A 26979-nucleotide genomic window follows, 5' to 3' on the forward strand; every position below is an offset into this window, starting at 1 on the left:
GATGTACCAGACAGGTGCAGGAGACCCCAGGCTCATTTAGTTAATGGGCTGTTTGTCATTGGAGGATTGAGGGTGACCTACACATTAAATGGATGCTCTGGCAAGGATAGGCTGAATCTGAATCTAGAACAGCAAAGGGAGGTAGAGGCGGGGGGAGTTGGGTGGGTTCGCCAAATGTGGTTCTTTTAATCAAGGGTGCGCCCCAAATGGCACCCTGTTCCCTATATAGTGCACTGTATCTTCAAAAAGTTGTAGTCAAAAGTAGTGCACTATATAGGGTACAAGAGGGTATAATTTGGGACACACCCAAGTGTATGAGTTAGAAATTGGCCCGCCTACATAATCTCATGACATGTTGGATTCCCCTCTTGTCACATTTAAAAATCCATTACATTCGCAAAAGCATATTTCCCTGTTGTTCCCTCTATGGCTCTGCTCCCATTTACGAATGTAATGTATTGTGACAAACCAAGCTACGGCTCTGACTACAAGTCTATCATTACGAAGAGAGAAACGTAACACTGGAAATGGTCATAAACGGCTCTCGTGATGACGACAAGCACCATTTGTGTTAAAGATAGCATATCGTCAGGGTGACTAATAAATATGGCGGTGTCCCAAATACCGCCCTATTCCCTACATAGTGCACTAATTTCAGCCAGAGCCCAGGTCAAAAGCAGTGCACTCACTATATAGGGAAGAGGGTGTCATTTGGGACACAACAAACAAACGGAGCACATCTGCCCGCCATTGCCAGAGCTCCTCCTCTCATTGACCACATAATATGCATCAATGGTCTTGTAAATACACACTGGGTCCTCCACAGAACCGTAAGGCTATATCTGTCTAGCTCTCTCCTCTCACTATCGTTTCACTGCCATTCCTCAAACCAAAAACACGTCTCGTGGTTTTGAAAGACGGCCATTTTTACAGAACCACATCAAACTGTGGCTTAGATAGGGAAGGGTCTCCATCAAAGTGGGCGGAGTTTGGCAGGAGATTAGTTGATGGGCATATGTGCAGGAAAGACACATATCTCTCTCTCACACACCCACACTCTCTCTCACACCACCCGAGCCAGATCAAAACCCGCCCACTTCTCCTCCTTCGATGCCATTTATCATGTCACCCATGTAAATGACACCACCTGTGTCAACATCAAGGGAGGTAGCGGGAGCGGTGTTAGCAAGTTGGCATGTTAGTGAGCGGCACAACTTTCTCTTGCTCTCATGTAACAGAGGTCCACATCTTGCCCGGGCAACACGAGAGGCACATCTCTGTCCTGTGGGCGCAGTGACCCTCATCAACACTGTGCCTCTGTCATCTCGTCTTCCTTACAAAGAGCAGTCAATGTTACAACAGTAACCTGGGCTTGTACATTTCCCTTTATGACAGGGGGGAGAGGGTCGACTGACTCCCTGGCTTTTGAACTGAGGTGAACTGTGTCTGTCTTCATAGGCATGTCCTGTACACTGTACTATGCGTTTTGAGCAACGGTTTTGATACAATTGTGTAAAATAATTACACAAAACATTGTGTCACCAGAGTCAACATTTTATCGGAACCGTTGTGTCGAACATGTTGTACATTAGTTTTAGAAGCTGAATGTGTACAGGGGCCAGATAGTTTCTTCAGGCCACTTCTTCAGCAGAGCAACTGTGAAAAGAGCTCTTTAGTCTACACAGTGGGGAGTGGTCTCTTCCTGACTGAGACTCATTGGGGGTGGGGTGGAGGTGGAGTGAGGGTGATGGTGAGGGGTTTGGTGGGGTGGGGTGTAGTTGGGGTGAGGGGTTTGGTGGGGTAGGTTGAAGTTGGGATGAGGGGGTTGTTGGGGTGGGGTGCAGTGGGGGTGAGGGGATTGTTGGGCGACGTCTCCAAAAACAACCCAGAGTGTCTGTGTCTGACTGCAGAAGTCAGTAAATACCAGGCGGTCCCCCCCAGTCAAAACACAGACATAGCCAGCTAGTGGCACCGAGGGTATGACCAATAGGAACAGGCTCAGTGGACACCTCAGTGATAATGGAGTAAATGGACTCAGGGCCCATGAGCCTCTTATGACGGTGGCCCGTCAAATAATCCTAAATTACAACATTCTAGTTATGGCAACATATTTCTTGTTTTCAGATCCTCAACTATGATTATTGTTACAGTCATATGAGAATGGAGCTTAATAACAGCATTAATACATTTAATACAAGCTTAAAGACAAAAGCCTGCAGCCATTGACGCAAATAGTATTCATCAAAACAGGATAATGACATGCAACGCTTAACATACAATACATATTCCTCTCTCGACTTCTCCGCAGGGCCTGAGTGCTCCAGAAACTTCACCTCGTCCAAAGGCGTTATAAAGACGCCAGGCTTCCCAGACAAGTACCCCAACAACCTGGACTGCACCTTCATGATCATCGCCCCCAAGATGTCCGAGATCGTGGTGGACTTCGACGCCTTCGACATGGAGCCTGACACCACCCCTCCACCCGGGGCACTGTGTCGCTACGACTGGCTGGAGATCTGGGACGGGTTCCCTGCAGGTGAGGAAGGGAGGGAGGGGGGAAATGTGAAGGGCTTGTGTTGAAAAAGAAAGAGACAGAGGAAGAGAATGAAAGAGATCGTAAAAGAGAGAGGTGGAGGAAGAAAGAAAACCATATTTGTCTCGTCAGCCAGCAGTGCAGTTGTTTTCATCCACCAGGCCACACAGATTGATTTAGCACATTAAGGAGACAGGCAGAACCTACACTATTCATGGTCTACAATGATGCTTTTCACTGGAACGCTTTGCCCGGTCTCCATTGTTGTGTGATTGGGCTGAGGTCTGAAGAGAAGAGGAGGAAATGTACATTGAAAAGCATCAGAGTGGTGCCTGGCTAGGCACACTGCTTTGTCTGGCTCCCTGAGACTCCCTCTATACTAGGGCCTTGCCAGGCTAGGGTCTTCGTCCCAAACTAGAGCACTAGAAAGGGAATAAGGTGCCATTCGAGACAGGACTGGCACAGCCCTTTAGAAACTATCACACACCTCATAGCTGGGCTCCTCATAGCTGGGCTAGTACTGTATACATGCCTGCCCGGCCTCTCAATAAACATGTTGTCTGTCCCGGTGTCTGCTGAAGCTTTGTATTTGCCGTGTGTATATGTGTAACAGTCCAGATAGCAGACAACACACTGTAGCCTATATCCCAGAGGGTTATTTACTTTGTCGCAATACATTCGACAAAAAACAGAGGGAAATGGAGACAAAATAGGGAAGTAACATGCAATATATTACCTTGACACATAATTGGAGATGAGGGACATTTTTGCTGTGCCATACACGTTATATATTGGCTGTCATTTTGGAGTCACTTTTATTGAAAATAAGAATAGAATGTACTTTCAAACACTTCTACATTAATGTGGATACTACCATGATTACGGATAATCCTGAATGAATCGGGAATAATAATAAGTGAGAAAGTTACAGAGGCATTAATATAATCCCCCCCCCCCAAAAAATGCTAACCTCCCCTGTTATTGTAATGTGGGTATGATATTTGTGTACCTAACCACTCATTAAGGGACTATCCGTTACCATGGTAATAGTAGAAAGTGATTCTAAAATGACACAATATATTACCATTACTTTCCAATAGGCACAAACCTATCTGAAACACAACCACAACAAACAGCAAATGTATCCAACAAGTTTATGGAGTCACAAGCTTGATGGTTGTCAAATCAAATCAAATCAAATGTATTTATATAGCCCTTCGTACATCAGCTGATATCTCAAAGTGCTGTACAGAAACCCAGCCTAAAACCCCAAACAGCAAGCAATGCAGGTGTTGAAGCACGGTGGCTAGGAAAAACTGCCTAGAAAGGCCAAAACCTAGGAAGAAACCTAGAGAGGAACCAGGCTATGAGGGGTGGCCAGTCCTCTTCTGGCTGTGCCGGGTGAAGATTATAACGGAACATGGCCAAGATGTTCAAATGTTCATAAATGACCAGCATGGTCAAATAATAATAATCACATTAGTTATCGAGGGTGCAGCAAGTCAGCACCTCAGGAGTAAATGTCAGTTGGCTTTTTTAGCACGTCCGGTGAACAGGTCAGGGTTCCATAGCCGCAGGCAGAACATTTGAAACTGGAGCAGCAGCAAGGCCAGGTGGACTGGGGACAGCAAGGAGTCATCATGCCAGGTATTCCTGATGCATGGTCCTAGCGCTCAGGTCCTCCGAGAGATTGAAAGAAGGAGAGAATTAGAGAGAGTATACTTGAATTCACACAGGACACCGGATAAGACAGGAGAAGTCCTCCAGATATAACAAACTGACCCTAGCCCCCCAACACATTAACTACTGCAGCATAAATACTGGAGGCTGAGACAGGAGGGGTCAGGAGACACTGTGGCCCCATCCGATGATACCCCCGGACAGGGCCAAACAGGAAGGATATAACCCCACCCACTTTTCCAAAGCACAGCTTTGTCATTGCGTGCTAGCAATATGAGACCAAATACTAAACTTTTGACTACTTGAATAAACTTTGAATGAGTTTGTCCCAATACTTTGGGTCCCCTAAAATGGGGGAACTATGATATGTTCAAAAAGTGCTGTAATTTCTAAACGTATCGCCCGATATGGATGAAAATTACAGCAGACAGTCTGCACTTTAACCTCAAAGTCATTGTATCATTTCAAATCCAAAGTACTGGAGTATTGAGCCAAAACAACAACAAACAATTCACTGTCCCAGTACTTTTGGAGCTCACTGTAGCTGAATCATTCACAACATGGGATATTGGAAGAAGGAATAATGATGTTGTCTTGGCACCTACTGTCATAGAGTTGACATAACTCTTTGTTATTGTCTTTCTGTTCCTCTTTCTGTTCCTCTTTCTGTTCCTATTTCCTTACCTCACTCTCTCTCTCCCTCTCCCTCTCCCTCTCCCTCTCCCTCTCCCTCTCCCTCTCCCTCTCCCTCTCCCTCTCCCTCTCCCTCTCCCTCTCCCTCCCAGTGGGTCCCCACATCGGGCGGTACTGTGGTAACAGCAGTCCTGGACGGGTCATCTCCTACACTGGGATCCTGTCTATGACCATCAACACTGACAACGCCATCGCCAGAGAGGGCTTCTCAGCCAATTACACTGTCAGAGAGAAGAGCCTGCCACAGGGACAGACACCAGAGGGTTAGTACAGCCTACTACCTCACGTTAAACCTTGTCCCACCCAGAACTGCCATGCCACAGACTAGCATCCTGCACAGGGGGCGTACTTGTATATAACTCCGGGGCCACAGTGTCCAACTCTAAGTGCACTCACAGTAGGTGGGATGGGGGCAGGGAGGGGGATTAGCTGGGATGGGGGCGAGAGGGAGAGGGGGAGGTCTGGAAGGACAGTGTGTGGGGCTGACTGGTGACACAGGGTCTAAATGCCTCACAAACACACAGAGCCAGGATGGACTTACGACACCCCATCCCAGAGAATAAAAACAGTCTCTGTCCCTCCTTCCATCTCCTCTCAGCTTTCTGTTAATTCTTTCATTTCTATTCATGAGTCGACTCCTGTTCCCTCCTCTCAGCAGGCATCGGCAGAACCTCAAAATATCCACATATCATTGCAATCTAAATGAAAGACCTTATCAGAGACTATTTCAACAGTTAATGTGATCAAAGCTGCAGTATGGAGTGTTCCAAGTGATAAGATTAAGTCATCGGGGGAACAGGAGGAATACTGATATCTGACAACATTACATTCCATCCTCCTTCCTCCCATGTAATGGAAAAAACAGTTTTAAGAACATTTCGGCACACTCATTTCTACTTCCAAAATGACTGATAGTGTGTGTGTGTGTGTGTGTGTGTGTGTGTGTGTGTGTGTGTGTGTGTGTGTGTGTGTGTGTGTGTGTGTGTGTGTGTGTGTGTGTGTGTGTGTGTGTGTGTGTGTGTGTGTGTGTGTGTGTGTGTGTGTGTGTGTTCGTATGGTGTTCTATGTTTGGTTTTTTCATCCTGCAACATTTAAAATATGTAAAGAAATACATGTAATAATTCAATAAAGACTTGACATAGTTTGTGTCAACGTGTGGGCCTACGCTTGCTTTTGGGAATCTCATAATAATATTTTACATTATTAACTTATTAATAACATATCTTGAAAAAAAAGCTACTTTAAAAAAGGATGCTTCTAGTTTGTGTTTGTGTGACATTTTAGAGATGTCAAGAGTTAGTCAAAATGAGACCCAGTACCTCGGTGGTGTACTCAGTGTGGCCCGTTACGGAAGGTTCTAGATGTGTCATCTTTGAATGGCTCCAGCTAAGATACACAAGAACGTGCTGTTCTTTTCTTCTGACTCAGTTCAGAGAGGCTTGAGGAAGTTTGCGTTTAGTTCCAGTAAGACACAGTTCTTTCCCATTGCATTTCTCTTCCAAGTTGTCTTCGAGGCCAAGACCTCCCTGAGTCACACAACGTCTCTTTAGAGACAGACAGGACAAGACAGAGGATGGAGGCTCATAGCCCTCACCCTAATTCTAACCCCAAAACCTAACTCTAACCGTAACCCCAACAAATTGCTGTTTAACAACAGAGTTGCCATTGATAGTCTGTTGATGATTTAATCTGTCAGACATTTATAGCAGTGTTTCTCAAATTCTGGTCCTGGGGACCTAAAGTGGTGCACATTAAACATTTTCCCTAGCCCTCAGACACCTAATGATAAGTAGATTAGCTGAAACCACTGTGTTAGTACCAGGACAAAAACAAAAATCGTCAACCCCTTGGGTCCCCAGGACCAGGATTGAGAAACACTGATCAACAGAGGACTGTCCAAATAAAGTGTAACTCAGGTTCTATGTCTCTGTTGACAGATTTTAAGTGTGTGGAGGGCCTGGGGATGGAGTCAGGGGCGATCACCTCGGATCAGATCACTGCCTCCTCACAGTACAACTCTAACTGGTCTCCTGAGCGCTCCAGACTCAACTACAAAGAGAATGGCTGGACCCCCTCTGAAGACTCCAGCAGAGAGTGGATTCAGGTAAGAGACAGCCCTGGGGCAGCTGGGTTACATGTGTGGCATCTGCGTCCCAAACAGTTGGGAAGTAGTGCACTACATAGGTGAATAGAGTTACATATGTGTGTCAGTGACAGTACTAATGCTTTTGGTGCGTGTAAAACATCATGGCTGCACATGAAGCCCTGAGTTGAGCAACAGTTGGTTATTCTAGACTCATCCGGACAGTGTGTTTTGTCCTTCACCGCCACCAGTTCGGGACAGCTACTGTCATAGTGAAATGTTTTAAGAGTGCATCTCTCTATGTATCCACACAGTCCGGGGGTTGTAGGCAGACAGTGTGGGAGACTCAGCTCTGTATCCACCAATCTGAACCAATGTCACGGCTGTCTGCCAGCATCCCTAATGAGAAGTGTGTGATCATTAGGGGGGGGGGGGGGGGGGGGGGGTGAGATTCTAGCAGCACAGGTCATGAGGGTGTTCAAGAATGACATTCTTGGAAAAATAAACATCATAAAGTCACAAACAAGACAGCTTGTGATCGAGAGGCCAGACTGACTAGACTAGTTGGCATTTGAGTTGATTAAGCACCTTCCGCCACACACTGTCTAACAGGGACATGACTTCTATAATTGAGTTTTGTAAAGGTAGCAACACCCTCAGGGCATGCTTCTTGTTGTAAATGCAGATTGTTACATGAGGCTATTCTGTAACACTACTACACCAACACTCCAAACACGATGAACTGAACAGACTGCATTTTTCCCCCAAAACAGAACTCCAGCAATAAAGTGGTTATATTGTCTTTCAATATAATCACACTCCAATAACTCACACTCCAATAACTCACACTCCAATAACTCATACTCCAATAACTCACACTCCAATAATCACACTCCAATAACTCACACTCCAATAACTCACACTCCAATAACTCACACTCCAATAACTCACACTCCAATAATCACACTCCAATAACTCACACTCCAATAACTCACACTCCAATAACTCACACTCCAATAACTCACACTCCAATAATCACACTCCAATAACTCACACTCCAATAATCACACTCCAATAATTCACACTCCAATAACTCACACTCCAATAACTCACACTCCAATAATCACACTCCAATAACTCACACTCCAATAACTCACACTCCAATAACTCACACTCCAATAAATCACACTCCAATAACTCACACTCCAATAACTCACACTCCAATAACTCTGAACTGAGCAGGAACATGTACATCAAGATTGCATTACTATTACAGAATCCCAGTAATAATACATAATGTATTTTAATACAACCAAATGCAATAACTGATATGAACTGATATGAAAAAACATATTTATCAAAGGGACTTCCCCCAAAGTTTGACCCCAAAGCATTTTGCAAATGTGTTGTGCTTCAAATCATGGGAAGTCTGTAAATCCGGGTATATAATTACATGACCACAGAATAATGCAGTAACACAGTGTGAAGGATGGGAAGGCACCACAGTGTCCTGTTTTGGCCTCACTGCCGCACTCTCTGAGAGAGGAAGAAATAGCCTCCCCATGGATTTGTGTGGGGGGTGTGTGTGTGGTGTGTGCATGGGTTTGTGTGGGCTGTGTGAGTGACAGTGGACCCCTGGGAACGTCAAGCCCCAGATGGACTTGCTACTGTAGTGTGTGGGTGTGTGTGACTCTGCATGGGTTTGTGTGGGCTATGTGAGTGACAGAGGACCCCTGGGAACTGGCACTCTATGGTGAAGCTGTAGTGTTACCATAGAGCTGTACATTCCTTATAGCCTATCCTGGTAAATCCCCTAGAGTTTCTATATATTCCCCTCCGCCTTTAACAAAGTCATGGCAACCCCTTTCTAGCACACAAGCCACGCTGTTAAGACTCCTTGAGCCACTTGAACATTTGATCCATGTACTCATTGGTATTCGTGATCCAATTGAGAATCATGCACAGCAGTGTAATTAAAGAGCCTGACAACAAATCTGTATAAGTTAAAAAATGCTGAGATTGTTTGCCAAAGGTGGGCTTGAGTCCACTTGAGTACAGAGGAGTTGTGGACAGTGTCCTGGGTTGTTTTGGCACGAAAGACCTTGTTGCTCTGCTTCAGTCCTAGTCTCAAGTTGATCTCGCAACCAAACCAAAGCCCTTTATTATGATAGAAACCTCTGAGCTGAACACTCTGTCCGCCGTTTCCTATTCTATCTGATATGAACTCCGCAGCGGCCGGCCAAGCCTATTGGCCAGACTTCCTCTATGAAAGGACTGATGCTAATTACTCTCCCATATTCCTAATTACTCAACACTTGGCAGCGTTGACACTCTGTGGCTGAAAATGAAACCCTCTGCTCAGGCCTTTAATGGAGAAAACAATGGGATGCACGTCTGTATTCATCAGCCGGACCGTGACTAAATGAGATTGAACAAAAACATTGGCACATCCTTCAAAACAGGATATTGGTGTTTTTCTGGCGAGGAGAGAAAGAGCTTGTAACCAGCGCTAGGCTGCTGTGACTGACTGCTGTGACCCACTTTGTCAAGACCTCGCTTTGTTTTCTCACAAAAGTGCTGTGTCATAACTGTGGGGTTAGACTGGACAAGATCAGGACACGAAAAGGGTTCTGAACACATGCAGGGGAAATATAGTTACGACTTTCACTGAACAAGGTTCTCTAAAGTGACAGAGGCACTCATGGTGAGGTCAGTTGAGATGTGGGTTGTTGCTTTTGATCATGTTTAACATATTCTACATCGGGGATGGGCAACTTTGACGGGAGTGGAGGCCACAAAAAAAACGGAACTCGTCATGAGAGGCCGTGGTGGCTCGTGGGTCTGCATACCCACATCCATACCAGCCAATTTTGCAATTTACAAGTCATTTCATCCAATTCTACTCATTTAGCTATGGTGCGGAGAGAATAATTTGCAGTTTTATAACTAGGTAATGACTAAAGCATACCAGAATAATTGAATTCTTCTACAGTCTTCAACCATGATGCCCAACGTTCCTAAATAAAATGCCACGCTCAGTCTATAATAAATCTTCCAGTATGATTCTGATTTGTTTCTCCTGACAAGTGGCATTGGGTCATATTATGGGACCTAAATATCGCATCCTTCATGTTGTCTCTTAGGGTGATGGGAACTCCTCCAACAGTCTCTGAGGACTCCTTTGTTTTACGTTTTCATCTCTTTCCGCTAACAACATTCACTCACAGAACTGCCGGGCCCAAATGTGTTCCACAGATGTACGGCCCTTTCCTGGTTTCCAACGTCACAGACCCAAGACAAACGTTTCTCCTCAAGCAGTACGCCTCTATAAATACTTTGTCTTTGGAGAGGAAGGAAACCTTTCCTGCATAAGCTTACCTCACAGGTTTCAATAACATGTCAATCTCATTGTAATTCAAATACGGCCAAGTTGGGGGATAAATTACGCACAGTGATGGGTTGGCAGTTTCATCCATACCTGTGGCATCCGGAGGAAACTTGCTATAGACATGGGGCCTAGATATATCCCTTTAATATAAAAGCCAAGATGATCAAATTAAATCAGCATACTACCTATACAGCCAAAGATTCGTCATAAAGGAGCCTAAAGCACACATTACTGCCAGGCGACATTAAAATAAAAAATAGTGTCCTGGAAATTGTATCAATAAAATGATAACTGTTGACTCAATAATAGAATTGTATTGATGGCACACATGCATGAATTAGGTAAGTCATTTTATTCAGCTGAAGTAAGACTAATGAAGCACTACTTGTCTATGTCCCAGATGGCACCCTGTTCCCTTCAAAGTGCACTACTTTTGACCGGAGCTCTTATCAAAAGTAGTGCACTGTAAGGAATAGGGTGCCATTTGTGACACAGCCTCTGGCTAGCTGCACCATGCTGCGGAGTGGGCCACGTACTATAGCATACTTCATCATAACAAAATTCATCAACCTCAAAATACCTCTACCTCAAAAACATAAATCATCATTTAAACCCCCTTAAAGTAGAAGGCATGGAGCTGCACCGGTTTTTAGGCTATAAATCAATATTATCTCAAAGACTCTCTCTAACGGTTCTCTGAAAGAAAAATGCTCTACTTCGATAACGCAAAAAAAGCAACTCAAGACAAAAGCACAGAAACAAACACACCCACACTAATATCATGGAGCAACCAACCATACTGAGCTCCACCTACTTTAAAGTACACAAATATTTAATACATGAAGCCCAGAGCAGAAGGGTGGCCAGCAGGCAGCCCTGCCTTCCATTTCCCCGTGCCCTTGAGAGACCAGGAGTGTGTCCCAAATGACACCTTATTCCTGGCCCTGGTCAAAAATAGTGCACTATATAGGAAATAGGTTGCATCCCATTTGGGACACAGCCTAAAGAGACCAGCTGCTCCCTGCAGCTCAGGAATTCCCCAGACAGACAATGGAGTCTCTCTCTCTCTGCTCTGCTGGCCAGGCCAGGCGGTGGAGCTCACTTCCTGTGGACCTGCCCCTGCTCCCAGAGGAAGGGCCAACGCTCCTGTTTTCACCGTCAGAGGCATTATGGCCTTCCCACCGGTTCCGTCCTGTCCCCCACAATCGGCCTAACAGGCCTCGCCCTGCTCAGAAAGCAGGCAGAGCCCCTATGTTCATTCATACAGAGTGTTTTAACATAGTCAACACTGACAACCCACTTAACAGACCACATCATGAGTGGCTCTGTCAGTAGCTGCCCCCCGACAGGTAGCTGGAAGTGGCAACTTCCTGCCTTTAAGCCCACTGTATATGATGCTCATCCACATGCAGGACATTGAGAGTTGTCCTGCAACCAATTAACTAATTGGCTATTTTCTCTGTTTGCACCTGGCAAGACTTCTGTGAAGTCAAAATGTTTTGGTTGATTTGGATGCAGGAATAAAGCCTTGGGTAGCAGCACTATTCCCTGTGCAGGTCTTTCAGTCCTTTCTCTCTGTTTTTCCTAATGCATGAGCTAATAGGGTTCAAGCTAACTGGGTGTTTCTGGTTTGTGTTGCCAGGTGGACCTGGGATTTCTCCGCTTTGTCTCAGCCGTGGGAACACAGGGCGCCATCTCCAAGGAAACCAAGAAGGAGTACTTTGTCCGCTCCTACAAAGTGGATGTGAGCTCCAATGGAGAGGACTGGGTCACAATAAAGGAGGGCTCAAAGCAGAAGGTAAGACTGACTCATTAGATCATTTTTAAACCTTTTGTTTAAATTGTCATAAAGGTCTTTACTGTCACCCGGCCTAGAACCCAAAGAGCAGGTAAAGGAGAAGCAAGAGAACAGTGGCCGGGACAAATTCCCTAGAAGGAAGAAATCTAGAGAGGTTATATACATGAGTAATAGAAAGACTGGCTTCAGTCTGATTTGAAAATCAAAACCACACATTTCACAATAGGGCAGATATCCTGTACTCTGGACAAAAAACACCAGGGAAATCTGTCCTATTTTACAGAACTGATTCAGACATTTCTATTTTACAAAAGTGACTAAGGTAAACAATTTTGTCTCTGTTCTTCTCGAATAAAGCAGAAGATGTTTCTGCTGGACATCAGATGATCTCCTTCCTCTTTTCTTCTTCTTCATCATCTTCTTCTTCATCATCTTCTTAATCATCTTCTTCTTCATCATCATCTTCTTCTTCGTCATCTTCTTCATCTTCTCCTCCAGATTTTCCAGGGGAACCACAACCCTACAGATGTGGCCAGGTCGTTCCTGCCCAAGCAGACCCTGGCACGCTACGTCCGCATCAGACCCATGTCCTGGGAGACAGGCATATGCATGCGCTTCGAGGTTTACGGCTGCAAGACCTCAGGTACACACACACACACACACACACACACACACACACACACACACACACACACACACACACACACACACACACACACACACACACACACACACACACACACACACACACACACACACACACACACACACACACACACACACACACACACACACACACACACACACAAATGCACGCGCAAACACACTCACACATACATTTTCATTCTAATCTAGACCCTATTTACCATGCTTTCCAGTGCTCTAAGAAATCTAATTAATCCTGTTCTTGGCTGTGCAGAAGACAGCTTTGTGATTTAGAATAATCACTGCTTCCAAAGCCGGTCGAGGGTCATGCTAGGTAGTTATTCATTGTAAAAGTGCAATGGAAAACGGCAAAAAGGCAAGTTGAGTCACCGTACATCCAGTATTTACGATATTACTAAGCACAGCACTTGGTTCTTCCCAGAAATCCATCCTCTCTTATTTCCCACAGCAGGAGAACATTATAAATATGGTATTACTCTGTTCCTCACTGCAGGGCTAGTGTTTGTGTGTGTGTGTGTGTGTGTGTGTGTGTGTGTGTGTGTGTGTGTGTGTGTGTGTGTGTGTGTGTGTGTGTGTGTGTGTGTGTGTGTGTGTGCGTGTGTGTGTGTGTGTGTGTGTGTGTGTGTGTGTGTGTGTGTGTGTGTGTGTGTGTATTGTACAAGATGATTAAGAGCTTGGAATGACACAGGGAGGAAATAGACCGTCTGTCTCTGTCCTCCAGTTATACTGCCTCTGTGAGTTCAGCCCAGCCACCTCGTATGATACACAGACATGAACACACACATGAACACACACACACACACGCACACACACACACACACACACACACACACACACACACACACACACACACACACACACACACACACACACACACACACACACACACACACACACACACACACACACACACACACACACACACACACACACACACACACAAACACTAGCCCTGCAGTGAGGAACAGAGTAATACCATATTTATAATGTTCTCCTGCTGTGGTTCCCACAAAGACAAATCACAAGATAACTCACAAAGATCTCAGGACTGAGTGGATGTGTCTGAAATGGCATCCTATTCCCTATATGGTGCACTACTTTTGGCCAGAGCCCATGAGAACACAACCTCAGTCTGATCCCTTCTCTACTCTCTCTCTCCTCTCTCTCTCTCTCTCTCTCTCTCTCTCTCTCTCACACACACACACACACACTCACAAACGCAGACTACCCCTGTTCAGGCATGCTGGGGATGGTCTCCGGACAGATCTCAGACGCCCAGGTCACTGCGTCGTCGCACGCGGAGCGTGGTTGGGTACCGGAAAACGCCAGGTTGCTGACCGGGAGGTCGGGATGGACCCAGCAACAGACCAGACAGCCCTTCAGGAACGAGTGGCTGCAGGTGGACCTGGGCCAGGACAAGCTGGTCAGCGGCCTGGTTATCCAGGGAGGACACCACAGGTAGGTAGTCTAGAGGACAGAGACAGGGGCCAGCAACCAGAGTTGGAACCTGTGTGTGTTTGTGTGTCTTTCTGGATCAATAAAGTTGTATTTTTATTCTATAGAGACAAGAATGTGTTCATGAAGAGGTTCAAGGTGGGTTACAGCAGCAACGGCTCTGACTGGACCATGGTGAATGAAGACAACGATGCCAAGCCTACGGTAAGGGAAGCAGCCTGGGAATTCATGTTTGGAATTCACCTCCTCCCACAGAGACCCACTGATCAATAGAAAATCATTACGATCATATAGGATGTTGCCAAGAGTGATGTTGACAAGAGCGCAACATATCCTGTTGGTCAAGTCAAGGATGATGTGTCAGTGTGTGGAAGCCATCAGCACCTAGCTAGTCCAAATATCCAACAGTACTCTTCGTACTCCCTGTCACGGTCACAAGACATTGAACATCCATCTATTCCAGATGGTGGGACTCCTGATTTATGGCAGACAGAGGAAGATCTTATTTGTGTCCCAAATGGCACCCTGTTCCCTATGTAGTGCACTACTTTGGACGAGGGCCCTTAGGCCTCTTGTCCAAAGTCGTTTACAGCATAGAAAATAGGGTGCTATTTGGGATGCCGCCCTAGATATCCCCCTGCCCTGTTTCCTGTGTCTTTTTATAAAGCTCCTTTCCAGCCTCCAATCTTCAAAGACGAATAGAGAGGAAGTCTATTTCAGTGGCTTCAGCCATACATCCCGGCAGCATCTCAAATGGTACCCTATTCCCTATATAGTGTACTACTCTGGTCAAAAGTAGTGCACTATATAGGGAATAGTGAGCCATTTGGGAGGCAGGGAGAATGTTTTTCAAACTGCCACACCAGGCTTCACTTTGATTGAGCGTTTTAGAGGGAAACATAAGAACCTAGGGCCTGGCACCATGGTGGTAGCAGGCCTGGTGTCCCGGACTCCCACTACCTGCTCACAGCACGGGCTAACCATTTTCACATGTCCTCTCGCTTTAAATAATATATTAAGGAGGAACTCATAGATCCTAGAGGTCTTCAAAGAAATGTGCTTTGTTTTGATAGAAAGTAGATTCTTTTTCAATAGACTGGAGCCTCAAGGTGTGTGTGTGTATGTTTGCGTGCATGCATGTGTTTGTGTGAATCCTAACTAACAAACGTTCCTTTTCTCCTGGCTCTCTTCCAGATCTTTATTGGAAACCAGAACCATGACACCCCAGAGCTGCGCACGCTGGGCCCTCTGCTTACTCGCTTCCTCAGGGTTTACCCAGAGAGAGCCACCCCCGAGGGCCTGGGCCTCAGACTGGAGCTGCTGGGCTGTGAGATCCAGGGTGAGATAGTGCAAACATCTCACACACACACAGTTTGGCTTAACAACGACAGCAACAGAGTAAACAAACAGATCTTGGACCAAACTAGCGTTATTTAAAAAATATCAGTTAAGAACAAGTCAGTTAAGTCAGTTAAGAACAAATTCTTATTTATAATGACGGCCTAGCCCGGCCAAACGACGCTGGGCCAATTGTGCGCCGCCCTATGGGACTCCCAATCACGGCCGGTTGTGATACAGCCTGAAATCGAACCAGGGTATCTGTAGTGAAGCCTCTAGCACTGAGATGCAATACCTTAGACCGCTGCGCCACTTTGGAGCCGCCCGAGCAGTACAGTATTAGGATTAAAGGACCCCTCTGACAGGGTCTAGAGATAGACATCAATCATAGTGGCCTCACACAGATGGAATCCCAGATAGGCTTCACTCACCTACTCCTGACTACAGACCTGAGACCTGGGTGAGTGACAAGCCTTGGGCAGTAGGGGGAGTAGTTGTGTAGACTTTTCTGCTTGATGACACTGTGTACCCTACCTGTCAGTCAGTGTGTTATGTGGGAGGGTTAAGACATGAAAGGCTGACGCGTGCCAGGGCAGGCTGCCCTGTCTCTGGGCTGGGGGGGGGGGGAATAGTCACAGTGGTACGGCGAGGTGGGAGTGGGGCTGAGGTGGGGGTGAGGTGGGAGTGGGGGTGGGAGAGTGAGTGACTGAGGGTTGAGGATTTCTAGGTCTGGTGTGGGGTGTCTGGTTACCCTAGTAGGGAGGAAGATGAGGATCAGTTAGTACAGGCCAGACGGTGGGGTAGTGGAGGGGAGAGGAAGGGAGAGGAGAGGAGGTGGGAAAAAAGAGGAGGAGAGGAGGTGGGAAAAAGAGGAGGATAGGAGGGGAGAGGAGGTGAAAAAAAGAGGAGAGGAGGGGAGAGGAGGTGGAAAAAAGAGGAGAGGAGGGGAGAAGAGGTGGAAAAAAGAGGAGAGGAGGGGAAAAGAGGTGGAAAAAAGAGGAGAGGAGGGGAGAAGAGGTGGAAAAAAGAGGAGAGGGAGTGTGGTGGCTCCCTTTATCTGTCTCAATCAATATGATCTCCACATCAAAGAGAGAGCATGAGAGCATCCGAACACACACTCACTTGGGAGCAAGCACACACTCACACTCACAGGGCCGCATTGGGAAATCCACTATGAGCAATATACTCTAATTATATTCCCAATTCTCCTTCACACCTTGATTCCAACCCCTCTGCAGCTACCAGGCTCTCCACACTTGGCTCTCCACACTCCGACTTTCTGTATCAATCATGCTACCAGTAGCAACCAGCCTCTCTCCACAGTCTCATGTTACCGGATCGTTTCCTATCTCCACCCAGACCATGTGCCCTGGAAGCCTGCTTGGTTTCACCATGTCAGTGTCATTATCATCTAAAATCAAACCAACGGCCATATCCCCTAATCCAATCACAAAGGTTGACCTGTAAACTGGCTGCTTACTATAACCAAACAGCAGAGGTATCATTTCCCTGAAGGATTCCTCTCTCTCTCTCTCTCTCTCTCTCTCTCTCTCTCTCTCTCTCTCTCTCTCTCTCTCTCTCTCTCTCTCTCTCTCTCTCTCTCTCTCTCTCTCTCTCTCTCCTCTCCCTTTCCCTCTCCAGAGCCCACAACTCTCCCACCGACCACGCCTGTAGCGATCACGTTTGCTGTAACCACATTCGCTGCCACCACGACCGCGTCTGTGACCACGCCTGCACCGACGTCAGAAGAGTGTGACGACGAGCAGGCCAGCTGTCACAGTGGAACAGGAACAGGAGGGGAGGACTACGACACAACAGGTGCTGACCACCAGCCTCCCTTGCTCTCTCTCGTCATCCCACTCTCCTTCTCACACCCACACTTTCTCTATCTATCCATCCTCATCACGTCTCTCTCACTCTTCTCTACCCTAACCTAGAGGATTTATTGTTTGTATATCATTGTATTTTACATTTGTGTTACTGTCCTTGTGTATTCATGTTTTGTATTTTGTTGTGGACCCTAGGAAGAATAACTCCTGCTTCTGCAATTACTTATGGGGATCCAATTAAACAAATATTTATCTGTCTAATATATCTGATCCATCTTTCCATCAATTGTGTTTGTATCCCTGACTGGGGGTTTGACCCACCCTCTGATCCATGAACCCCACTGACTGTGCCCATCTGGGTCTGACAGGTGACACCACAGTGGCAGACCCTATCATGGAGGGAGACCGCATACCAGGTGAGAACGTCCATAAACGTCCGGCTCATGTACTCCACCCATCCATTCATGCATCCATCCCTCTCTCCGTCTCTCTTTCGTTGTCTGTCTATAAAGCAAATGAGGCAGATAATCATGGTTGGATTTTGACATGAAATACAGAACAAGATAGTAGATTTGAGTATATAATTGATGTCATCCAAACTACAGAGATGTTGCCAGATCTATGTGTGCTGTTGACCAATGCTGGGTCCTGGTCTAATGTAGTGCGCTCTAAAATAAATAGGGTGCCATTTGGAACACAACCGGTGTTTGGCCTTGAGATGGAAAAACATAACTGCAGAAGCAGAAAAAGGAGCCTTGAGTCTCAATTAACTGAGCAAAAGAGTCATATGACAACAACCAGAGGGCACAACAACAGTTAGTTCTTCTCTGAGTACTGCAACAACGTCTGACAACAAAATAAACATTCTTTGTAAAAAAAGTAAAAGTAAAAAACAAGATAGCTAATGTCAAACATGTGTCCATAAAATGTATATAGTATGTATAAGCTGGAAGTAGAATCCTGAGTATTATTGTTTATTAGTTTACTCCAATTAGGGGAGGGGTGGTACAGTTAGGGGAAAATAAAAAAGAAGGAAAATATATTTAAAATAATTTACATGGGGATTGAAAATGATGCAGACAAAAGATTGATAGAAGCCACAATCTATCTGCAATATTAAAGCATTATTTTTACTCATAGCTGTAGCATTAATTTGGATGCTGTGATTAACCACTGCAGCCATGTTATGGTTTGTCCCAAATAGCCCATTATTCCCTTTATAGTGCACTACTTTTGACCAGGGCCCAAAAGTAGTGCACTATATAGGAAATAGGGGCCCATTTGTAGCTGGCATAGAGGGGATGAAAAACAAGTTTTTTGTAGTGTACATTCTGGAAATGGTTTAGTCTTCATTACTGTTCTGTTCTGGTGGCACTCCTCCCTTCTCTCTGGAAGGTCCCTTCAGTCTTCCTTCTCCTGGTACTAAACACATGATGGATCTGTGAATCTGTCTTTTGTTTAATATGAAATATTGTATCTAAGTGTGAGTGCCTTCAAGTAACTGTAAGAAATTGTAATTTTCCTGAAGAAAAATGATGTGCTTGCTTCTTCAGCTGTTCAAAAGTATTTTCATATACACTGCTCAAAAAAATAAAGGGAACACTTAAACAACACAATGTAAATCCAAGTCAATCACACTTCTGTGAAATCAAACTGTCCACTTAGGAAGCAACACTGATTGACAATAAATTTCACATGCTGTTGTGCAAATGGATTAGACAAAAGGTGGAAATTATAGGCAATTAGCAAGACACCCCCCAAAACAGGAGTGATTCTGCAGGTGGTGACCACAGACCACTTCTCAGTTCCTATGCTTCCTGGCTGATGTTTTGGTCACTTTTGAATGCTGGCGGTGCTCTCACTCTAGTGGTAGCATGAGACGGAGTCTACAACCCACACAAGTGGCTCAGGTAGTGCAGTTCATCCAGGATGGCACATCAATGCGAACTGTGGCAAAAAGGTTTGCTGTGTCTGTCAGCGTAGTGTCCAGAGCATGCAGTTTAATATGAAATATTGTTACGCCAGCAGCATACCACCCTGCATACCACTACTGGCTTGCTTCTGAAGCTAAGCAGGGTTGGTCCTGGTCAGGCCCTGGATGGGAGACCAGATGCTGCTGGAAGTGGTGTTGGAGGGCCAGTAGGAGGCACTCTTTCCTCTGGTCTAAAACTAGTTCCCAATGCCCCAGGGCAGTGATTGGGGACACTGCCCTGCGTAGGGTGCCGTCTTTCGGATGGGACGTTAAACGGGTGTCCTGACTCTCTGAGGTCATTAAAGATCCCATGGCACTTATCGTAAGAGTAGGGGTGTTAACCCCGGTGTCCTGGCTAAATTCCCAATCTGGCCCTCAAACCATCATGGTCACCTAATAATCCCCAGTTTACAATTGGCTCATTCATCCCCCTCCTCTCCCCTGTAACTATTCCCCAGGTCGTTGCTGAAAATGAGAATGTGTTCTCAGTCAACTTACCTGGTAAAATAAAAAATAAAAAATTAAATTAAATTTGTTCGAGGGATATTGGAAATTACACTTTGTTACTTCCTTACCTCACTCGCTATTCACGTTGTGTAACATGAAGTCAATAATAGTTACACTCAGCCAGGGGAAACGAGCGTGGTGACTTACAAGGTTGCCCTCTTTTCCAGAGTACCTGTGGTTTGCGTGTGACTTTGGCTGGGCGGGCAACCCGTCGTTCTGCGGCTGGACACTGGAGACGGATGCGGGTGCTGGGTGGATGATTCAGACCAGCGGGGCCTCTACAGTCCACAAAGGACCCAACCTAGATCACACAGGTGAGAGGACAGAGAATGCATACACACACACACACACACCACAGAGTGCATGTGGACACACACAACAGACAATAATATTACTGTAGTAAATAAGGACTATCACAATGAACATGGACTCAGCAAATAGCTACTTAGCTTGTCTCTTACTGCCCTCTAAAGGAGGTCCAGGAAATTTCATCTACATGCAGCTGGCTGCTGAGACCGAAAGGAAGGAGGAGGAAGCAGAGGAGGAGAGGATGGAGGAGAGGGTGGCACGCCTAGCCAGCCTGCCCGTCACCGCCCCTGACACAGACCTGTGTGTGTCCTTCTGGTACCACATGTTCGGGGAGCACGCTGGCACCCTGCACATCAAACAGAGCAGGGAGACAGAGGAGGGATGGGCTGAGGCACCACTCTGGACTGTCAGTGGACACCAGGGCAGCCGATGGAGGGAGGGACGAGTGCTGGTGCCCCACTCTAACACACCCTATAAGGTAAAGCACTAGGCTAGACCTTGGTCATGAGCCTGTTAGACGTAGGTTAGGTTCCAAATGCACCACATTCCCTTGTAATGCACCATATGGGCCCTAGTCAGAAGTAATGGATTATATGGGCCCTAGTCAGAAGTAATTGATTATATGGGCCCTAGTCAGAAGTAATGGATTATATGGGCCCTAGTCAGAAGTAATGGATTATATGGGCCCTAGTCAGAAGTAATGGATTATATGGGCCCTAGTCAGAAGTAATGGATTATATGGGCCCTAGTCAGAAGTAATGGATTATATGGGCCCTAGTCAGAAGTAATGGATTATATGGGCCCTAGTCAGAAGTAATGTATTATATGGGCCCTAGTCAGAAGTAATTGATTATATGGGCCCTAGTCAGAAGTAATGGATTATATGGGCCCTAGTCAGAAGTAATGCATTATACGGACCCTAGTCAGAAGTAATGGATTATATGGGCCCTAGTCAGAAGTAATGGATTATATGGGCCCTAGTCAGAAGTAATGCATTATATGGGCCCTAGTCAGAAGTAATGGATTATATGGGCCCTAGTCAGAAGTAATGGATTATATGGGCCCTAGTCAGAAGTAATGCATTATATGGGCCCTAGTCAGAAGTAATGGATTATATGGGCCCTAGTCAGAAGTAATTGATTATATGGGCCCTAGTCAGAAGTAATGGATTATATGGGCCCTAGTCAGAAGTAATGGATTATATGGGCCCTAGTCAGAAGTAATGGATTATATGGGCCCTAGTCAGAAGTAATGGATTATATGGGCCCTAGTCAGAAGTAATGGATTATATGGGCCCTAGTCAGAAGTAATGGATTATATGGGCCCTAGTCAGAAGTAATGTATTATATGGGCCTAGTCAGAAGTAATTGATTATATGGGCCCTAGTCAGAAGTAATGGATTATATGGGCCCTAGTCAGAAGTAATGCATTATACGGACCCTAGTCAGAAGTAATGGATTATATGGGCCCTAGTCAGAAGTAATGGATTATATGGGCCCTAGTCAGAAGTAATGCATTATATGGGCCCTAGTCAGAAGTAATGGATTATATGGGCCCTAGTCAGAAGTAATGGATTATATGGGCCCTAGTCAGAAGTAATGCATTATATGGGTCCTAGTCAGAAGTAATGCATTATATGGGCCCTAGTCAGAAGTAATGGATTATATGGGTCCTATTCAGAAGTAATGGATTATATGGGCCCTAGTCAGAAGTAATGCATTATATGGGTCCTAGTCAGAAGTAATGCATTATATGGGCCCTAGTCAGAAGTAATGGATTATATGGGCCCTAGTCAGAAGTAATGCATTATATGGGTCCTAGTCAGAAGTAATGCATTATATGGGCCCTAGTCAGAAGTAATGGATTATATGGGCCCTAGTCAGAAGTAATGGATTATATGGGTCCTAGTCAGAAGTAATGCATTATATGGGCCCTAGTCAGAAGTAATGCACTTTATAGCAGTATTTCACCAATATGCTTGTGTTATTGTTGCTAGGTGGTGATTGAGGGAGTGGGAGACAGGAGCACAGGACATATCGCGCTGGACAATATCAAGATCCTGGATGGACTCACAACAGAGGAGTGTAAGGGTAAGTGTCACTGCCCTGGCCTATAACTCTCTGCTAGGGCTGCACAGTCTGGTTGGAATATTCCTGGAATCAGGAGGGAATAAGTAGGAAATAAGCAGGAAATACAGATTCCTCCAACCAGGTTTTCTGGAAAAACTGAGACATTTGGGAAAGTTACCGGAATTTTGCAACCCTCTTTGCTCTCTAGTTTTGGTGCTTTATTACACTTCTGATCCTGCTTAAGATGTGTAACAACTCAAATAACGTGGCCATTTTGGATGGGTGTTGTTTTCCCCCCTTTAGATCCAGATATACCAGAGGCTCCTACGTCCCAGCCAACAGAGATCTGCATATACCGTAAGTACACTACCTCAGTGCTCATTCATGGTTATAATATTTTTTTAAAGCTTGTGGGGGACGAGCCTCCTAACGTCTAACCTATGCTATGCCTATATGTATCCAGCTGTTCATACTTTTTTAAGGCCCTTTCCATCCTTAAAAAAGAAAGTGAAGCGAGACAGGAAAGGAAGGAGGAGAGATGGTGTGCTAGAAGGGCCGTGGGCCAGATTCAATCCCACACCAGCACTGGCATACATGTGCGTTCCGAAGGCAGCGGCAGGAACTGATAGACCACCCCAGGCCACTAAAGTCGTTTTTTTCTGTCTCCATTTCAGCAATAGACCCATACTACCCAGCGGTAGTGGAGAACAGCGAGCTGGGTGGCCCAGGCAACATGCTGAAAACCCTGGACCCCATCCTCATCACCATCATCGCTATGAGCGCTCTGGGGGTCTTGCTGGGGGCTATCTGTGGTGTCGTCCTTTACTGTGCCTGCTCACACGGCCACATGTCCGACAGCAGGAACTTGTCCGCTCTGGAGAATTATAACTTTGAGCTGGTGGACGGAGTCAAGCTAAAGAAGGACAGCAAGCTGAATGCACAGAACAGCTACTCAGAGGCGTAAGCTAAAGGCGTGAGCTTCCTCTGAGGGAAGGGAGCACAAGCAGCCTCATTGCTGGAGGAACTAGACCACCGGACGGAGGGTTGGGACCCAAACGGCACCGTATTCCATATATACTGCACTATGTAGGGGATAGGGTGCCCTGTAGTGCACTATGTAGGGGATAGGGTGCCATTTTGGACGCAACCAGCCGTACAGATGGTAGGAGGTTGTGACCGAGTCATGATATTCTCAGGAGCTGCAGTGAAAGGAATTTACCAGTAGGGGGCACTGTGTATAAAGAAAATGTGTACAGCAAAAAGGATGATTTAGTTTTGTGACGTGCTTTGTTTTTATGTAATCGGATGCTGGTGTTGAGACCAATTAATATGAAAGTATTTATCATGTTTTTGTTATTTTTCTTCTGAAAATATATGATTTTTCATTTTTCTTCTGAAGTCATTACTGTTTCACAGAAAGAAAGAGCATAAAAACTTTGATTCCCTATCCTGACGTGCGGCTGGCTATTTAGCTGGCCATGTTATATTTCTGTTGTATGTCTGCATCGATTTGTGCATTTTGTGTGTGTGTGTGTGTGTGTGTGTGTGTGTGTGTGTGTGTGTGTGTGTGTGTGTGTGTGTGTGTGTGTGTGTGTGTGTGTGTGTGTGTGTGTGTGTGTGTGTGTGTGTGTGTGTGTGTGTGTGTGTATCCAGAGGGGTGCTTGCCCTGGCCCTAGACCTGTGTCTAGTTCCGACAGTGCCTTTTGAAAGTTTGTGTTGCCTTTTCTCTACTGATTCTGTTCATAGCAGTACATAGGCATCCACTGGTAGAGTCTGATTCTGTTTTGATCACAGTAGTACATAGGCATCCACTGGTAGAGTCTGATTCTGTTTTGATCACAGTAGTACATAGCATCCACTGGTAGAGTCTGATTCTGTTTTGATCACAGCAGTACATAGGCATCCACTGGTAGAGTCTGATTCTGTTCTGAACATAATTATGTATAAGCATCAGCTGGTTAGAGTCTGATTCTGTTCTGGTCATAAGAGTGAGTAGGTATCAGCTGGTTAGAGTCTGATTCTGTTCTGATCATAGAAGTGCGTAGCCATCGGTTGGTAGAGTCTGATTCTGTTCTGATCACAGCAGTACATAGGCATCCACTGGTAGAGTCTGATTCTGTTCTGTACATAGTTATGAATAAGCATCGACTGGTAGAGTCTGATTCTGTTCTGGTCATAAGAGTGAGTAGGTATCAGCTGGTTAGAGTCTGATTCTGTTCTGATCATAGCAGTGCGTAGCCATCGGCTGGTAGAGTCTGATTCTGTTCTGATCATAGCAGTAAGTAGGCATCCACTGGTAGAGTCTGATTCTGTTCTGATCATCATAGCAGTACATAGGCATCGGCTGGGGGAGTCAGATTGGCAGGACTTCTTGCCATCCCCATAGTACATGACACATCCAACTTATTGTACATAGGTTTTAATATATTTGAGCGGCCTTTTATATTAAAAAAAAATACTAACTGCTGCAGTATCCTTTCTTTGTGCTCTCTGTATCATAGGTGATGTTGTCTGGATGTCATCATGTATTTAATGGGTATTTTGTGTTGTTATGTTCCATTGGTGCTCTCACAATGCTGCCTGGGAAAAGAGTGTGTTATTATGGCCATTGGTTATGTTTGCTACAAAGGCCTAACAAGAGAGTGAAGAGCCCATCGGCTGTGTCTGAAATGACACCCTATTCCCTAGAGTGCACTACGTGCCCTGATCAATAGTAGTGCACTATATAGGGAATAATGTGGCATTTGGGACACAACCAGACAACAGACATCTCTAGGAGAGAAAAAATATGTATGACACTGCTATGACAATACTTGGGACAGTTTCCCAGACACAGATTAAGAATCTCTTTGAGAGTGCTTTTTAGTCCTGGACAAGGCTTAATCTGGGTTCTGGGGAACTGGCCTTACATGTCTATGGTAGAATGATGGACCTTGCTAGAATGAAAGATACTCTTCTGCCATGCTGTTTTCATGTACTGTAGCTTACATCCTATGTGCTCTCCTTTTGTCTGTATTGAACGCTAACGTAAAGAGTTCATGAAAAACGGTGTACTATATAAAACGGCGAAAACATGGATCCAAGGTTCAATGAAGGGATGTAATGTAGCTATACCGTATATTCCTTCGGCCGGGGTCTATCTGAGCTTCTATGTTTCCTTCATTCAGGGAACCTAGTTAGACAGCTGCTTCATGGTTCTGCTTTGAACTCTTAATGGTATTCCATATTCCATAGGATTAGAATCATTGGAATTAGAATGAGTCATTCCTGTAACTATGGTTCCACCACTCAAAAATGTAAGGGCCTAATGTTTTGGTGTGGTCCTCTTCAATAGGAAAGGATGCTGCAGCAATAGATGTGAAAACAATGTTGCACTGATATATTTAAAAGATCTTTGTGTTGTTTATGATATTGTTTTGTGAAAAAAAGAGAGAGAGAGAAAGCGAGAGAAGGATAAGACAGTGTTACAGATAACTATTTTATATGGTTTCAGATAACATGATATAATTCTGAAATGTACAATTATGGAGATGTTTTTCATTGTTGAAAAAGCTATACACGTCTCTTTACTTACGTAATGTTTATATTTAGTTGGTATGTTATATCACCTTATGTTTTTGTACTGTCACAAATGTCTGTGCCATTTTTTCTACAAAATGTTTTTTTTTCCAATACTGCTAAATGTAATTTGCCATCCCAGATATAAAAAAAGAAAAAAAAAGAAAAAATGATTAAGCAGTTAAGGCCTTATTGACTGAGATAATTATGTTTCTATACTTGGACCCAAATGTCCGCATTCCCTACACTGTGCAATACCTTTGTCCAGGGCCCACAGGGCTTTGGTCAAAAGTAGTGCACTTTAAAGGGAATAGGGTTCCATTTGACTCCCTGGTCAGCTTCAATACCTATGTTGTCTCTGACTGATCAATGACTACTACATTCCAAAGAATTGGATCAAATAAATGTTTGAATAAGATTCATTCTTTCAAGTGGGTTCAGCTCAAAGATAATGGGGCAAATCCTAAATGTATATTTACAGTGGGTTTCCATAGCAGGCGACAAGGGATGTTGAAACATCGAAGTCCTTTCATTTTCAATAGAGGGAAGCGAAGTGGGCCAAAATTGAGTATAGCTGAATTTTATGCAAATACTCTGCCATTGACCAATCACTTTGGCTTCCAGCCTCTGCTGGATTGGCTGTTGATACCTAACAGTACCTAGCATGCTTTTTGTTTGCTAGCACCCACATGAGGATGAAGCTAGCGTGGCTATATGATTTAACGCTGATAGTGGAAATCCCCTGTTAGGTCTGGATTCAATCAATATCGCTAACAATCCATGTTAAAATGTAAAGGTAATTTCATAATGAGCCGACATATGCAACATTTACCGTGAATGCAGTCTCCGCGGACGCGGGAACATTGTCTTTAAATTTCAATCGCGCTATAATGCGGATCTTCCGCAATACTTCTGCGATATGGATTGAATCCTATATAAATTAGACTTAAATGGAAGTCAGGATTTGCCCCATCTACCCGGACTTGTCTCTTTCTCGTGTGGCCTATGTAATCTCCACATTGAACACTGGAGGACAGTGTTGTATAAAACGCTTTGTATTGCAACGGCTGTAGCATGACCTCCTCCAAATCAATGGCAACA

General features: G+C 45.1%; 1 protein-coding gene across 2 annotated transcripts in view; it reads left to right on the forward strand.

Annotated features, from left to right (window-relative positions):
• Positions 1 to 26296, forward strand: part of LOC129814176 (neuropilin-1a-like) — a 62340-nt gene extending 36044 nt beyond the window's left edge. Inside the window, exons 4-18 of one of the 2 annotated variants that reach the window (XM_055867068.1) lie at positions 2309 to 2536; positions 4999 to 5169; positions 6844 to 7010; positions 12020 to 12175; positions 12674 to 12818; positions 14065 to 14299; positions 14404 to 14500; positions 15491 to 15635; positions 17276 to 17452; positions 17832 to 17879; positions 20110 to 20256; positions 20416 to 20729; positions 22248 to 22341; positions 22624 to 22677; positions 22995 to 26296. In XM_055867068.1, the coding sequence (XP_055723043.1) occupies positions 2309 to 2536; positions 4999 to 5169; positions 6844 to 7010; positions 12020 to 12175; positions 12674 to 12818; positions 14065 to 14299; positions 14404 to 14500; positions 15491 to 15635; positions 17276 to 17452; positions 17832 to 17879; positions 20110 to 20256; positions 20416 to 20729; positions 22248 to 22341; positions 22624 to 22677; positions 22995 to 23284 (2468 nt within the window). In that variant the 3' untranslated portion in view covers positions 23285 to 26296. The remainder of the gene's footprint in view (positions 1 to 2308; positions 2537 to 4998; positions 5170 to 6843; positions 7011 to 12019; positions 12176 to 12673; positions 12819 to 14064; positions 14300 to 14403; positions 14501 to 15490; positions 15636 to 17275; positions 17453 to 17831; positions 17880 to 20109; positions 20257 to 20415; positions 20730 to 22247; positions 22342 to 22623; positions 22678 to 22994) is intronic. The other variant, XM_055867069.1, reaches the window with a different exon arrangement.
• Positions 26297 to 26979: the final 683 nt, after the last annotated feature.

Source organism: Salvelinus fontinalis, chromosome 17 (genome assembly GCF_029448725.1).
Source record: "Salvelinus fontinalis isolate EN_2023a chromosome 17, ASM2944872v1, whole genome shotgun sequence".
Classification (NCBI taxonomy): domain Eukaryota; kingdom Metazoa; phylum Chordata; class Actinopteri; order Salmoniformes; family Salmonidae; genus Salvelinus; species Salvelinus fontinalis.